At 46.6% G+C, this 15989-nt stretch overlaps 2 protein-coding genes across 12 annotated transcripts in view; one reads left to right on the forward strand and one right to left on the reverse strand.

The window, feature by feature from the left end:
• The window catches only part of EPHX2 (epoxide hydrolase 2), a 66331-nt gene that overhangs the window by 16585 nt on the left and 33757 nt on the right, over positions 1-15989 (forward strand). For 8 of the 11 annotated variants that reach the window (XR_009541686.1, XR_009541687.1, XR_009541688.1 and 5 more), the window contains exons 4-10: positions 625-815; positions 2234-2356; positions 5778-5852; positions 9092-9187; positions 9717-9795; positions 12439-12473; positions 15089-15115. Coding sequence is in view for 4 of the 11 variants with exons in the window: in XM_060155726.1 (XP_060011709.1) it covers positions 625-815; positions 2234-2356; positions 5778-5852; positions 9092-9187; positions 9717-9795; positions 12439-12473; positions 15089-15115 (626 nt within the window). In the remaining 7 variants the exon portion in view is untranslated. Of the gene's footprint in view, positions 1-624; positions 816-2233; positions 2357-4275; positions 4530-5777; positions 5853-9091; positions 9188-9716; positions 9796-12438; positions 12491-15088; positions 15116-15989 lie in introns of those variants that run through there. The other 3 variants (XR_009541690.1, XR_009541691.1, XR_009541692.1) reach the window with 2 other exon arrangements.
• Positions 14204-14533, reverse strand: LOC132523031 (10 kDa heat shock protein, mitochondrial-like). Its single transcript, XM_060153601.1, has one exon. It carries the CDS (start codon positions 14531-14533, stop codon positions 14225-14227), a length of 309 nt encoding a protein of 102 aa, XP_060009584.1. The 3' UTR covers positions 14204-14224.

Here is a 15989-nt window from a genome sequence, read left to right on the forward strand (position 1 = left end):
GTGTGGTTAGGCAGGGGATAATGCTGTCTCTGTTTACATTCCTCTGGTTTTGAAGTGGGAGCACCGTCTCTGCCAAGGCAGGTGTTTTGAAGCGTGGTCCAGCAGAGTTTGCAGTAACGTAGACTGAGAGGAGGGTTGGAGTGGCAGTCCAAAGGTGGGATTCTGGGCCGGCCTCAGCTCTGCCTGCACTCTGCGGCTCTGGGCAGCTTAAAATGTGTCTGAGCTTCCATTTTCCCGTTGGTAAAAGTGGGGTGGTAAGATCTGCCCTGCCTGCCCCAAAGGTGTGAGGATCGAATGGGCTGATGAATGTCAAAACTCTGATCCAATGAGCTGACGAATATCACAACTTCTTGCTCTACGATTGCAAGAAATGAAGGGATGTAGTGTTTCCATCTGAAAGCCCTTGGTGCACACCGTTAGAGGCTCTAGCGTCTGTGCCGGGAGGGGCTTATGGGTAACGATGGTGCTTTTCTAACTTGTCAGTTTAGAAGCCAGACATCAGGAGATTGATGTAAGTGAGCAGAACCCCGCCTGGCCCCGTCTTGGGGGCCCCCTGTGGGATACCCGGAGCTTCTCAGAGCAAAGTTCTATAGCTGGTCTATTCACTGGTACCTTCTCACTCAGGATTTACAACCTGCATCCTCACCAACATCTGGCTGGATGACAGCACCCAGAGAGGCAGCCTGGCCCAGACGATGTGTGAGCTCAGGCCGCACTTCGATTTCCTGATTGAGTCATGCAGGATCGGAATGGCCAAGCCTGACCCTCAGATCTACAAGTTCGTGCTGGACGTCTTGAAGGCCAGCCCCAATGAGGTACCTAGACACTGCCTTTCAGTCGAAAAGAATGTTCTAGAGATATTGCAATCAAGAAAAATTGAGGAGTCGTGAAGAGATGGGGGACACCTGGGACCTGGCAGGGTGGTCCTATGTCCAGTGGCAGGTGCCACTTCTCCCAGGCCAGGACTTCTGAAGGGCTTTTACCCACCACTTCAACCTAGAAAGTTCTACCGGAGGTGGGCATCTGGCTCCTCTCCGTGGCTCTTACAGGACCTTGGTTAAAACAGGTATTGTCAAAAGCTGCCAGACCAGCTGCCTCAGTTTACCTAAAAGAAACATAGACCCTGGGAGACTTTCCCAAGACACAGGCTGGTCAGGGTCACCCCACCAAAGGCTGGGCAGGAATGGGCTCCAGTACTGCAGAACTCTCCTTGTAGGGGTATCCCCGCACCCCTAAATTCTGTCTTCATGCCGTCTCTGGATTATCTAGTCTAAAATGTTGTTTTTGTTGTGTTTCCCTACTCCAATCTCCAAAAAGGCCTTTGGACCAAGATGAAATTCCTTCCTCTGGCATTTCTGACCCTTTCTTGTTAACCCTGCTTCACCCACAAGCTGATCAGAGGGAAATCCTTACCTGTTCAATCCCAGAACTCTTCCCTTCTCCTCTCAAACTTTGCTTCTGCTCTTCTCAGACCCCTGATTAAGCATTATAACAGTGCTCTGAATTTTAGTATGCATATAAATAAATGTCTTTTCATTGATGGCTTTTAGGTTGGATGAGCTGCTTAGACAACCAGGCCTGCCCTAATCCAAGATTATAAATAACTGCCCCATGCTTTCTTCTACAACTTTAAGGATTTTCTTTTTTTTTTTAAGGATCATTTCTTTTGACATTTAAATCTTTGATCTATTCAGAATTTATTTGGGGAATAAGTGAAGGAAGGACCCACTTTTTCCCCCAAACTGTTGAAATAATTTAATAATCTTTTAAATAATCTTTTTCCTCACCAATTGGGCATGACACTTTTATTAGAAACTAAAATTTGGATATGAGTCTATTCCTCGACTCTCTGTTTTATTATCTGACTTTATTATAGTTCTTTTCCAGACATTTTTGGGGGGTCTATTCATACATTTTCCTAGATGAATTTTAATGTCATCCTGATAAGTTTATATTCTTCTTTAATCCTTTTACAGTTTCAGAATTCAGTGACCATGTATATCCATCTGTGTGTTTATGTTTATGGAATTAAATGTTTTTAATTTTAAGAGTAAAGAGTTACATGGAGAGAAGAAAATAATTCTTAATCTCTGATCAATCAACCTTATTGTGAGATTATTAATTCTTAATCTCAACCGCTGTTCTCACTTTAACGTGTTTCTGGCCAGTGGCCCTTGTACATGAGTTTTGCTTTGGTAGAAGTGATGCTAGTATCCATGCTCTTTGCATTCAGGTGGTTTTCTTGGATGACTTCGAAGTTAATCTGAAGCCGGCCCGTGACCTGGGGATGGTCACCATCCTCGTGCGTGACACTGACACTGCCCTGAGGGAGCTGGAGAAAGTAACCGGGGTGCAGGTAACTTTCTGTCCGCTCTGAGTCAGATTTCCTGTCGCTCATCTGTGTTTAGGTACGCAAGCGACAAAACAAGTGAGGGCGTTCACTGCTCCCGGTGTGGTTCCCAGTAGGGAGCTCCTCGGTGGGAGACCGTTACCCTTAGTGCAATCAGCATGATGTCCATGAAGAACTTCCTGTTTCCTTCTCTGCAGTCAGTGGACAGGAAAAGGACACTCTGAGAGCAAGAATCTATACTGGTCAGACTCAGAGGACCAAGACTAGAGTGGGGCCTTCAAAGCCACCCATTCAGAGTAAATACTGAGAATGTAGCTGCTGGGTTTGCCCCTGGGGTGTGGAGGGGGGCCCCAGTGCTTCTCTGCTCTGCCTGGTCATGCTGCTTGCACTCAGCTGTAGTGGTTTAGCTCCACCTGGGTCACACCCTCTTGGCAGTCAGAGGGAAGGCTCCTGAGTAAACCTGTCCCGAGCCCGGCAGGCTGGGCTGCCCGTAATAATGCCCCTGGGGGCTGATGGGATTAGCCTGCTGTGCCAGAGCTCTTGTTCTTGTAATGTTACCTAAGATCACTGATCCCACTGAGTCTGGGAGTGACAGTTTCGTAGGCTTTTGTAGGCCATGCTTTGCTCGTGTCAGTATGATGGGAAAGGAGGTGCGGGAGCCCATACACTTGATTGACGTAAAAGGCGTCACACTGTTTTTCCAAAGGGAACTATATTAGCTTCCTACGGCTGCCAGAAAGTAGCACAGACCTGGTGGCTGAGACAGCAATCTCTCTAGGAGTCCAGAAGTCTAAGAGCAAGTTGTTAAGGGTTGGTTTCTTCTGAAGGCTTCTCGCTGTGTCTTCACACGGTCTTCCCCTGTATGTGTCTCTTCTTGTAAACACACCAGTCAGATTGGATTCTGTCTCCAGTAGGTCCACTACAGGGGCGTCATTTAAGGTTCATCACCTCTTTAAAGACCTTATCTCCAGATATTAGTCACATTCTGAGGTCCTGGGGGTTAGGACTTCAGCAGACGCATTTGGAGGGCACACAGTTTTGCCCCCATAACAGGAACAGCTGACTTTTCGTCTTTAACAAATAAATTAAAACATATATCTAATGACTCTACAACCTTAGAGCATCTCACCGAAGCTTGATTTGTCCGTCTGCAAGCCTGGAGGTCTTGTGCAGCAGAGAAGAAAGCATCCAAACTTAGAATTGGAGCATCCTTTTGCCGGTTCCACTTACCAGGTTCCTCCCCTCGTTACCTCTGAGCCACAGACACCTGTCCTGTAAAATTGGGAAAGTGAGCCATTGTCCCACCTACCTTTTCCTCAGGGATATGGGGAAGGTATAAGGAAAAATGATAATCATTTCTTTTTAAACAGAGGAGAAGTGCCTCTTGTCTCTCAGGAAGGCTGTGGGAATCAGTCATAAATGGGCTTTATAAACTGGACAAACACATGGCAGAATCATTAGAGTAGGAAACCCGCACCCTCCCCACCCCTGGAACCAATGGGACATCCCCTGGTGTGTGACCTAGGAAGTCGGGGACACATCAGATAAAGGACCCCAGGGTACGCTGGCCCTGGTGGGTGTCTGGGCTCCCCTACTGCCGTCAGAGGCACCCAGCTGCCCATCCCCATGGGCCACACCCTGGATCCTCTCCAGACGCCACAGAGGTGGGCGCCCACCTATCTCAACCTCTGAGGATGCCCAGGAAGACTCTTCCGTGTTTCGAAGTAGGTGAATTCCATAGCCTACTCCTCCGCATTTTAGAGGGCAGAAAACTGGGTAGCGGAAGAGAACGGCTTCTTCCTTAGGTCTCACCTTTAGGACTAAAGATGAGAAGTCAAACGGTGGGAGTCACCAACATGATGCTGTTCACAAAAGGCCCACTTATATGTGCTCAGCATCCTGTCCTTTGTCATTTCTGTCTCAAGGAAACTGACACCAATACATTACGGAAGCTTCTTAAGGATCCTTTGCTCAGGAATTTTCCTGTTTACCAAGATGGACAAAGATGGGTAACCTGACCCCCCTGGGTCTCCAGAGGACAGAACTGGGGCCGGCAGGCAGAAGGCTTTCATCAGCTGAATTGCATCTCCCCCACCAAATTCATATGCTGAAGCCCTAACGCCCAGGACCTCACAATGTGACTGTATTTGGAGATTGGATCTTTAAAGAGGTATTTAAGGTAAAATGAGGTCATAAGGATGGGCCCTAATCCATTAAGACTGGTGTCCCTATAAGAAGAGGAGATTAAGACACAGACACACACAGAGGGAAGGCCATGTGAAGATACGGGGAGAAGATGGCCGTCTACAAGTCAAGGAGAGAGGCCTCAGGAAGAACCAACCCTGGCAGCACCTTCTTGGACTTCCAGCTTCCAGAAGTGTGAGAAAATAAATGTCTGTTGTTTAAGCACCCCAGTCTGCGGCACAGTGTTGTGGCCGCCCGAGCTGACCCATACAAGGCCCGGAGAGTTCGATTTTGGCCGACTTGAAGAAGAAACCCTTCAACAGAGTCATGTAATGATGGGATGACTGCTCTGTGAACTTGGCATTCCTGGCTGTGTCCAGCATGAGCCTGGGTGACCACTTGAGGAACTGCCCTAGAGAAGAATTATATTCATTAAAGTCCAAAATCTCAGTGTTTGGGAGCAAGTGGTGTTTATTCCTCGCAGATGTGAAATTCAGTGGGTGGTGGCCAGGGGCTTGCCTCACAGCCATTCTAGGACCCAGGTTGATGGAGAACCCCCATCTTCTATTGGTGGTTTCCGAGGTCACGCTGAACACCAGATGAAAAGGGGGAAAAGAATATAGAGAATCATGTAGGGATTTTCACAGCTCTGGTGGTCAGGCCATGCTCTTCTTTTTTTAAATTTTATTTTAATGCATTTTTTATATTCTTTACCATTATGGTTTATCACAGGATATTGAATATCATTCCCTGTGCTGTACAGTAGGACCTTGTTGTTTATCCATTCTCAATGTAATAGTTTGCATCCACTAACCCCAAATCCCCAATCCATTCCTCTCCCTCCCCACCTCCCCCGTGGCAACCACAAGGTTGTTCTCTATGTCTGTGAGTATGTTTCTGTTTTGTAGGTAGGTTCATTTGTGCCATATGTTAGATTCCACATATAAGTGATATCACACATATGGTATTTGTCTTTCCCTTTCTGACTTACTTCACTTAGTATGATCATCTCTAATGGCATAGGCCATGCTCTTTGTCTGCATCCTGTTGGCCAGAACTCAGTCACCGGACTCCACTGACCCTAGAGGAGAGGGGGCTGGGTTGGTCAGTCACCCATAGGACTCAGGAAGCCATGGCAAAGGTGACCCAGGGCCTGTCTTACGGAGTTTTGTGAACTCACTCTGAGGCCTTCTCGTGGAAGGAAGCAGAGCCATCTGCCTCACTGTGTCTCTCTTACTTTCAGCTTCTCCAAACTGCAGCCCCCCGACCAATCCCCTGCGATCCAAGCACCGTGAGCCATGGGTACGTGCCCATAAAGGTGAGTCAGTGCTCTCTCACCAGCATCTGAGTCTCTCTAACCAGCCCCCCTAAAACGATTTGTGAGACGTTTGTGAAATCTCAAGGGTAGCTACACATCCATCATGTATATGGAAATGGTATTTCCCACAAGTATGATTCCTCAAAAATCAATAGCAGGGCTTCCCTGGTGGCGCAGTGGTTGAGAGTCCGCCTGCCAGTGCAGGGGACATGGGTTCGAGCCCTGGTCTGGGAAGATCCCACATGCCGCGGAGCGGCTGGGCCCGTGAGCCATGGCCACTGAGCCTGCGCGTCTGGAGCTTGTGCTCCGCAACAAGAGAGGCCGCGACAGTGAGAGGCCCGCGCATCGCGATGAAACGTGGCCCCCGCTCGCCACAACTAGAGAAAGCCCTCGCACAGAAACGGAGACCCAACACAGCCAAAAATAAAATAAATAAATAAAAATTTAAGAAGCTAAAAAAAAAAAAAAATCAATAGCAGACGCGGACCAATGTGGTCAGACTCCCACGGAACAACAGGCCACGTGGGGCCTTGCTCTGTCCCCACAGCCTGCATGTCTGGCACTTTATTTCATTATTTCATCCAGCGGGTGTTATTGGCCCTTCCTTTGTGTCAGGCACGGGCCAGATAGGGATGCAGGGAGGCACCAGATACAGAGAGGGAAATGCCCAGTCATTAGCCCAGGGGTCAGGGCTGCAGCAAGACCAAGGCCATGTGCAGAGGGGCCCTGACTCCTGACCCAGCCGGGATACAGAGCAGGGCTTTAAAACATCTTCTCAGGTTCACTTTGGGATCTTTCTTCATTTGTCACTGTGGCCATCTAACTAAGACAGGACCTAAAGCTACGGGTTAGCTCACAAGCAAAACAAAACTCAGCAGTTGCTTTGGAGCCGGGTGGAACCAGTTTGAATCCTGGCTTTGGCACTTACTAAGTTGGCAAACGTGGGCACATTTCTTATCATTCTGGACCCCAGTGTATACACAGCTTCATAATGAGCTGGCGATAATACCTCCCCTCAATGTTCTTGTAAGGATTAATTGAAATACCCCGTGTTGATCACGGGGGGTAGTACCTCGTGCTTCATAACGAAGAGAGCTGGTGTCCTGAGCTGTGCAGGTCTGGGACCTGGGGAGGACCTGATGCCCCGGAGGAGAGCCCCATGGATGTTCAGTGAGCATCTGCTATTTGCTAGGCACAGAGAGAAATACCTAGATGAATGGAGGTCTTCTGTGACCTCAAGGATTGTACGGCCTGCATTCTGCCAAGGTAACATTCCCTGCAGTTACATCACAGGATGCGGCCCTAACGGCAGTGGCTCAAGCGCTCAGAATGGGCTCTGAAGGGGGTGGAGAAAGTGACTGTAATTGCGGGGGATGAGATTCAGTGGTGAGGTGAGCATCAGAGGATGAGTGGGATTTGGATAGCGAGAAAGGGCTTTTCTGGTCAACGTGGCTGCGCTTAGAACCCTGGGTGCTCCTGGACCAGTTTCATAAGGTTTCATAAGCCCCCTTCAGACCTCGTCTCTAATGTTGATGCCGAGTAAGGGGCTCTTTGCCTGGGGCTGGGGTCTGTCTGGGCTGTGACCCTGCCTCTCCAATCCTACAGACAGGGTTACTCTCATAATCCTGATGCTTGCGTATCCAGCCAGTTTCAGTAGATTCCCCATTTGACCTTGAAGGAGTGTGATCAGAGCTGCCTAACCACTTCCTCTGCCCTCACCCCAAAACTATAGGGCTGGGGCAGTGGCCTCTGGGGAGCCCAGGCTCTGGGAGTGCTATTGCCTTGATGCTAATGCAACTCCAAGTGCGTTGATAATAGGTCTTTTCAGTTTTCTGGCTTAACGGCAATTTTAGAGCACACTGTTCAAAGGATGGGAAAGTGCATGCATTTGCTGAGCTACTCAGCTGAATCAAATACCTAGCAGCAAGAACGAGCCTTCTAGTTAAGATCCATTGAGGACAGAGGCGGAGTAGGATCATTTGATTGGACATCAGAACTATAACATTTTTCAGTATAAAGGAGCATAGAATTTAATGTTCAAGTCCCTCCTTTTGCCAAGTACTAAAGGGAAGACTAGAGAACATATTCTGATTAAAAAAAAAGACTGTAGTCCAAGAAAGGGTTTGTGAAATGTCAGCCCGATGTTTTCTTGAGCGAAATAGCTTGTTGGGAATTGTGAATGAAACTTCCGGTTTGGAACGCCAGCTTGGAGTAGTGTGAGATGCAGTGAAATAGAGTTGTTCCAAGTGGATTTCTATAAAGTGAAGCTTATTTTTCTCATTTGTTTCCACTAGAAAGTTAGAGATAAAGTACTTTGGGGGAAAAATAGGGTACTTTGACTATATATTGCTTTAGTTCTTTTGCTTAGACCCCCCTGTAATAGTCAGAGTAGGCTCAGTGCTGTAACAAACAGCCCCACACTTTCAGTGGCTTGACTCCAAGTTTGTTTCTGGCTTGCAGCACAATCCCATGTGGGTTGGGAGAAGGCTCTCTCCTCGCAGTCATTCAAGTACCCAGGCTCCTTCTTTCTGCAGGTTCTTCCTTCCTCAAGGCCCAGTCCATTCAGGTGCAGATAGGAAAAGAGAGGGAGAACCAGGTGCGTGGGAGGTTTACGGCCCAGATGGGGCACACATTTCTTCTGCTCATATGCCACTGGCCAGTCACGCGGCCACTGCAGGAAGGTTGGGGGAGGCCTGGAAAATACCAGCAGGAGGCAAGGAGAAGAGAAGAAGGTGGATATTGGGCCCCGGCAGTCTTGGCCATACCCACGTAGCCCACAAAGGACTGGAAGTATAGCAAAGCTGGAAAAAATGTTCATATTCAAGAGCTAAACAGCTTTTAATGAAATAATCATGGTATTCTGCACCTTCATGTGAATACCATGCCCTGTACAAAATCAGCCTCCAGTTTAAAGTGTGGAAAACATGTCAAATGACAGCAGAAACTCTGACAGGATGAGGGCCTTTTAGGGAGGAAGGCCAAGTTGTTTTGTTTTCCAACATTATGATCTTCTTTTCAGGCTCTTGTTCCAGTAAAACTGCCTGTTTTTATTGCACAGTTCGATCACGTGTCTCTTCTCAGACATTTTCTTCTAACATTGGTGGGTTTTTAGCTGAGAAAGCTGGGTCAGGCACGATCTGGCAACGTATTGAAATGGCCCGGGGCGATCTGCGGAAGAGGTGCCTGGTTACCCCCGGCCTGCACTGAGGTCACTCCCCGCTCACCTGTCTCTTCTACAGCCTGGGATGTGTCTGCATTTTGTGGAGCTGGGCTCTGGCCCTGCCGTATGCCTCTGCCACGGATTTCCGGAGAGCTGGTTCTCTTGGAGGTACCAGGTAAGGGAAACTGGGGGAAGTACGCCCCAGTCCGGGTGAGGGGAGAGAAGTGTCTAGATGGTGTGAGCCAGCCTGCAATATCATTAAGAAACTGACACCTTACTGTGGAGCATCATCTCCCAAGTATGACCACGATATCTCTGAAATGTTGGGGCCGGAGATTGCTCCAGAGCTCAGATCTGTGCTAGCTTATATGCCACCTTTGCAGATTAAAAAAAGCGTACTTCCTCAAGATGCTTTATGCCACCTGCTGGGAAATCTCTGTAATGAATATAGAAATCTGCAAGGTCTTTGCTAGGAAAGGTGCTCTGTCAGGTGTGGCATTAGGTGCAGGGCACAAACCCTACGACCATCCATGGCAGCCGGGTGGGCTCATTCCAGCCCCATGGTGAGGACACCAGGTAGTGCCACGTGGCACTTTGAATTGAACCATTTACAATAACAGGGAGATAGAAGGAAGCAAAGAGGTGACGTCAGCAAAACACTGATGAGCCCACACTGGAGAGGGTCTGAATTGTTTCTTTTCCAGATCCCTGCTCTGGCCCAGGCGGGCTTCCGGGTACTAGCGGTGGACATGAAAGGCTACGGAGAGTCATCTGCTCCTTCTGGTGGGTTAGCTGTTTTACAGCTGTCGGTGTTGGTCATGCCTTCTGACTGTCTGAGTTCTCCAACTGCACTGTCTTCCCCTGGTCCCAGGTCAGAGCAGGCAGCCCTTCTAGGGGGTCTGACTTCCCCCTCCCTTCCCAGCTCCTGCAGTGTCTGTGTCTGTGCACTTTGGGCCCCAGAGGTCTCTCCTCCTCATACTCTGAATGAATTCAAGAAACCCAACGGCCTGTGCCCCAAGGGGGTCTCCTGCTAGTCATTGAGGATATAGGATGTAGGAGGTACCATCCCACTCCAGAACTATTTTCATCTTGGAGAACTGAAACTCTGTACCCATTAAACAATAACTCCCCATTCTCCCTCCCCTCAGCCCCCAGCAAGCACCCTTCTGCTCTCTCACTCTATAAATTTGACTAGTCTAGGTACCTCATCTAAGTGGATCATACAGTATTTATCCTTTTGTGACTGACTGACTTCACTTAGCAAAACGTCTTCAAGGTTCATCCACGTTGTAGCATATGTCACAATTTCCTTCCTTTTTAAGGATGAATCATATTCCGTTGTATGTATAGACCGCGGTTTGTTTATCCATTCATCCATCGATGGATACTTGGGTTGCTACTGTGAATACTGCTGCTATGAACATGGGTGTACAAATATCTCTTTGAGTCCCTCCTGTCAGTTCTTTGGGGTATATACCCAGAAGTGGAACCGCTAGATCATATGGTAATTCATAGGCCAGATTCTTAACCCAGCGTCTGCGGATCCCAGTGGGAGTCTATCCAAGGATGGGTGTCAGGGACCCGTGAACCCTTGAGAACATGTGTGGGTCTATGAGCATTTTCCTTGGGGAGGGGGGAGTCCGTTGTTTTTTATCCGTTTCAGAGGGATCCTCAGCCCCAAACCTTTAAGAACCCTGGGTGGAGGCAGGAATGGGAAGCAGCCAGGTGTGCAGCAGAGTCGCTGGCCCTTCCGTGGTCAGTGATGCTCTTAGCAGCTTAGCAAGCCAAGCAGCAGCTCACCACCCCTTTTCTGAGCTGCTTCAGCTGCGTGCACGTCAGACCTGTTGCGTTGAGTTTGAAGCCCGCTGACGTGGGCTGGGGCTCTCAGTCACTCAGGAGGCCACCACCAGGTCATGACAGAGATGTGCTTCCATGGTTGTTCCCTAAATGTCATGGTGTCGACTCAGCTGCTCCTTACTGCCTCTTGAACAATGCAGAAGCATTTTAGACAAAAGGAAGGACTTCAGTCCAAATATTCAGGAAAGACATCTAAGGTTTTTTTTTTTTAAATTTCATTATTTAAATGTTTATTTTTATTTATCTATACTGCAATCTTCCCTGAATCCCCTGGGCATTACTTAGTAATATCATTTATCATTCAAACTACAACACTATTAAAAGAGAAACTGTTAATAATAACACATAAACTAAAACTGTCCTGGACAAACTGGGACTTATGGTCATACCCTAATTATGACTCTTTTTTTAAAATAAAAACATAATTTACATGTTAACTGTTGTCAAAGATTATACATAACATTAATTCTAAAGCCAAGTGCAATGATTTGGAACGCATATATGTACATTTCAGATCATTTGTATATAAATTTCAGATCATTTGGCAGTAGATTTTAAGTAACAAATTATTTTCCCTTAAAATTATGAAGCCTTTGTCCTAGTATTTTCTAGCTTGCCTTGTTGCTATATAGCATTCCAGTGCCATGGTACCTTTTTTCCTTACCCTTGAGACTTTTAGGATCTTTATCTGTTGTGTTCTAAAATGTTATGATATTGTGCTATGATATGGGTCTTTTTTCATCTACTTTTCTGGGTACATTTAACTTTCAGTTCTTGGAAATTTTCTTGAATTATTTCTTTGAAAATTTTTTTCTCCTGTTTTCTCTGTTTTTCTTTCTTTTTCTTTTCTGGAATTGCTATTATTGGTAAAATGTCCATACTGCCCAAAGCAATCTACAGAGTCCATGCAATCCCTATCAAAATCCCAATGACATTTTTTACAAAAATAGAAAAAACAATTCTACAATTCATATGGATCCACAAAAGACTACAAATAGTCAAATCAATCTTAAGAAAGAACAAAGCTGGAGGACTCATACTTCCTGATTTCAAAATACATTACAAGGCTACAGTAATCAATACAGTATGGTATTGGTATAAAGACAGACATACACGCCAATGGAATAGAGAGTCCAGAAATGAACCCTTGTGTATCTGGTCAGATAACCTTCAACAAGGGTGCCAAGGCCACTCAATGGGGAAAGGACAGTCTGTTCAACAAATAGTGTTGTAAAAACTGAATATCCATATGCAAAATAATGAAATTGTACCCTTATCTTACACCATCCACAAAAAACAACTCAAAGTGGATTACAGGCTTAAACTGAAGACCTGACACTAAAATTCCTAAATGAACACATAGTGGAAAAGCTTCATGATGTTGGTATTAGCAATGGTTTCATGGATATGACACCAAAAGCACAGGCAACAACAACAAAAATAAACAAGCAGACTATATCAACCTAAGAATTTAATAAGATATTTTTTTTTTGCCAAAGGGGCTCTTTTAGTTTTCTGGTAATTTTTAAACATGCAAATTAAGTGTATTTCTTTTATTTTTAATTGCAGAAATAGAAGAATATTCCATGGAAGTGTTATGCAACGTAAGAAGGATTTTTGGGTAACATCTGTAACTTCTTCTCCATCCTTGTGTTTTCATTGATATAAGACAGAAGTGTGTGTGTTCATTTAAATCCTAGGAAAGCAGCATTTCACAACATTTGGGTACAAATTCTTTCTGAAAGTCGAAGTATTTTGAAATAATAGCCAACGTTGACTGTATATCAAGTACTTTTCTAAGTGTTTGATGGAAGAGGAAACTGAGTCATGGGGAGGTTAAGTAATTGCCTGAGGTCAACAGCTTGTAGAGCCAGGTTTAAACCCTGTAGTAGCTCCCATGCTCCTGCTCTTAGCTACCCCACCATATCACCTTTCCCTTCTGAGAATTTAAAAAAATCACTTTATTCTGGTAAACACATTGTTGGCCAGACCTAGGGAGTTAGTGTGTGGGCTGGGGACTGCAGAGGCATTCCTGTTCTAAGATAGGCATACGCACCATCGGGGAGAGGGACCCTCATCTTAGAGCTTGCAGGGGAAGGCCAAGGCTGAGGTGAGGAGAGACTGTCACCCAAACCTCCATCAGCCCTGGAGCAAAAGCAAAGGCTGGAGGGACCGAGAGGAAGAAACACGCTCCCGCTTGGCCAGAAAACTGGTGATGCCAGTGATTTTGCTAAAATTACAGAAAGCCTTCATCTAGGAGGGTCACACCTCTGCCTGGAGCACCCCATCAGGCCCCACGTGCAGGCTTAATGTCTCATAAGGGGAGCTTGTCCGTGCTCGGACAAGTCTGAGGAGCCAGTCTGAGAACCCCAAAGTTAAAGGAATAGTGAAGAAAGAAGAAAGCAGAGAGATGCTATGAATCAAACTGTAGTGCTGAGGGAGTGGTTTGGACAACATCAGCTGGGGGTCCTAGAAGGAGAAGGTAAAGACGTCCCTGCACCTATTTAATTTCCCCCATTCCTCCTTAATCGCTTCTCTCACTGATGGGGGTCCCAGCTCACCTCAACCACTGTAGCTGGACCACAATTCTGCACCCTTCATCCCTTAGAGACCCTCTTACATCAGACAGTCTGTTGGTTCCTCATCGGGAACCTCACTTTGCACCTTATAGGATTTCTGGGAAACCCTCAGCTAAATTCCCCATTAGTGTGTACATTAGTCAGCTTGGGCTGACATAACAAGACACCACAGACCAGGTGGTTTAAACAACAGAAATGTGTTTCTCACAGTTCTGAGATCTGGGTGCCAGCAGGGTCAGGTTCTGGTGAGCACCCTCTCCTGGCCTGCGGGTGACCACCTTCTCACTGTCTTCACATGGCAGGGAGAGAGAGCCGGCTCTCTGGGACTCTCCTTAAAAGAACGCTAATCTTATCAGCTCAGGGCCACACCCTCATGACCTCATTTAACTGTAATTACTTCTGTAAAGACCCTGTCTTCAAATACAGTCACACTGGGAATTAGGGCTTCAACATAGGAATTTTGAGGGGACACAGACATTCAGTCCATATAACAGAGGGTTCAAAAGACCTCCTGACACCATTCAATAATTGTTCCCCTCTCTTTGGGGGGGAAGATGAAAATAAATGATTGAAGTGAATTATACCAATACTGTGAGCCTCCTCCTAAAAAAATATGTGTGTAATTTCACCAATGGAACCTGTCATCTGTGCTTGCTTTTTTTTTCCCCTTAGTTTATTATAAAAGAGAAACATGGAAATTATTTACCTGATGAAAAGATTTCAGAACTTCAGTGGAACGGGCAGCCTCGGTGATGCCATTTCAATAGTGACTTATTTCAGTCTATGTATTTTCCAAGAATGTCACCATCTCTAAATAAGAAGTAATCCTTGTCATCTAGAACTGCTTTGGTGCCTCCATATTCTGGGAAAAGAACTTCATCTCCAACTTTCATGCTAACTAGTTGAATCTCTCCAACCTTTCCTTTAGAGCCCGATCCAACAGCAACTACTGTTGCTTGCAATACTTTTCCTTGAGTATTTTCTGGAAGCATAATGCTTCCTTTGGATACAGGTTTGGCTGCACTTCTTTCAACTAATACTTGGCCAAAGAAGGGAAGAAACTTTCTAAATCCCTGTCCTGCCATGACTCCAGCCACTGCAGTTCGTACTCTGCTCTCATGCCACTGCTGCCAGGAGGGGCGTGCAGTCTGGCCCTCTGGACATATCTGTTGTTGCCTTTTTTTTTTAATTAATTAATTAGTTGATTTATTTATTTTTGGCTGAGTTGGGTCTTTGTTGCTGCTTGCCAGCTTCCTCTAGTTGTGGCGAGCAGGGGCTACTCTTCGTTGCGGTGCACAGGCTTCTCATTGTGGTGGCTTCTCTTGTTGTTCTTGTCTTTCCCCTGTATGCGTCTGTGTCCAAATCTTCTGTCTTATATTGGATCAGGACCCGCCCTAATGACCCCATTTAACTTAATCACGTCTTTACTTAAGATCCTATCTCCAAATAGAGTCACATTCTGAAGTACCAGGGGTTAGGGTTTGGGCTTCAGCATATGAATTTTGCGGGGGGTGGGGTGGGGTGGGGAAGGTGGGGGACACAATTCAGACTGTAACCAAGGCAAACACAGTAATTCTAACCTCGAAGCCGCTGAGGTGATGGATACAGTTCTGATTTTGTGTGTGTGTTTTCTTTCTTAGGACATGGTCACCTTCCTGGATAAGTTGGTAAGTAATTATCTTGAACTCATCTCTCTGGAGAATTCTGTTTGGAAGTGGGCAATTAAAGAAAAGCTGTGACCTTTGAAGGTGTCAGCTGTTAGAGCCCTGAAGGGAGTGGTATGGGAGGGGGAAGGTGGGGTGGTGGGTCGGAAGGGATTATAAAGACAGGTTTGGAGAATATAGAGGTGAGATTGGTTTGGTTCTTGTTTCATGAAAAGCATCTTCCAGGGGATAGAATGTCTCTGTTGGCTTTAAGCCAGATGAAGAGCCTTAGTGCCAATTGAAGAAGGTTGGGAAACATCCGATAGGCTAATACTTCCCAGCTTCTTAAAACTTCCATCCCTTTTGACATATTTAAAATCGAATGTCTTCGTTTAACATGGTTTGGAATGTCAGACTCAATGAAAACGATCAACAGTGGTCATCTGAGAATACACTGCCGCAGAGCACACACACTCTTCTGAGACTCAGGTACACCCTCTGCCACCTTCAGTCAGGTCACGTGGCAGAAGGGAGACACCGCAGCATGGCTGAGGGGGCAGAGGGCCCAGCCAGGACAGTGACGGTACAGGGGGGCTGAGATGACGAAGGAGTTCCAGATCTACAGCAGGGCCTGGTGTAGGACGTGCGGTAACAATGTCATGTCCCATCCTCTGCAGATTCTCAGTCCTGTGGAACTGGCTTCGGAACTTTTGAGTGTGATGGGGATAGCTAAGGCCCAGTGTGGCCGCCCCACTCCTGACTTTTTCTAGAAGATTTCCAACTGGCTGGGAACGTCTCTTATTCTGATGGTTGAGCGGGAGTCTCTGTGGTTGCTGGCCAGCTGGGTCAGGTGTCCGTCCCCGGCCCAGTCATGACTAGGATATGTGGGAAGGAGACT

This window comes from Lagenorhynchus albirostris, chromosome 7 (genome assembly GCF_949774975.1).
Source record: "Lagenorhynchus albirostris chromosome 7, mLagAlb1.1, whole genome shotgun sequence".
Classification (NCBI taxonomy): domain Eukaryota; kingdom Metazoa; phylum Chordata; class Mammalia; order Artiodactyla; family Delphinidae; genus Lagenorhynchus; species Lagenorhynchus albirostris.

Bases quoted from the DNA above. Each gene is read 5' to 3' on its own strand.
- LOC132523031 (XM_060153601.1), bottom strand. From the start codon at position 14,533: ATGGCAGGACAGGGATTTAGAAAGTTTCTTCCCTTCTTTGGCCAAGTA.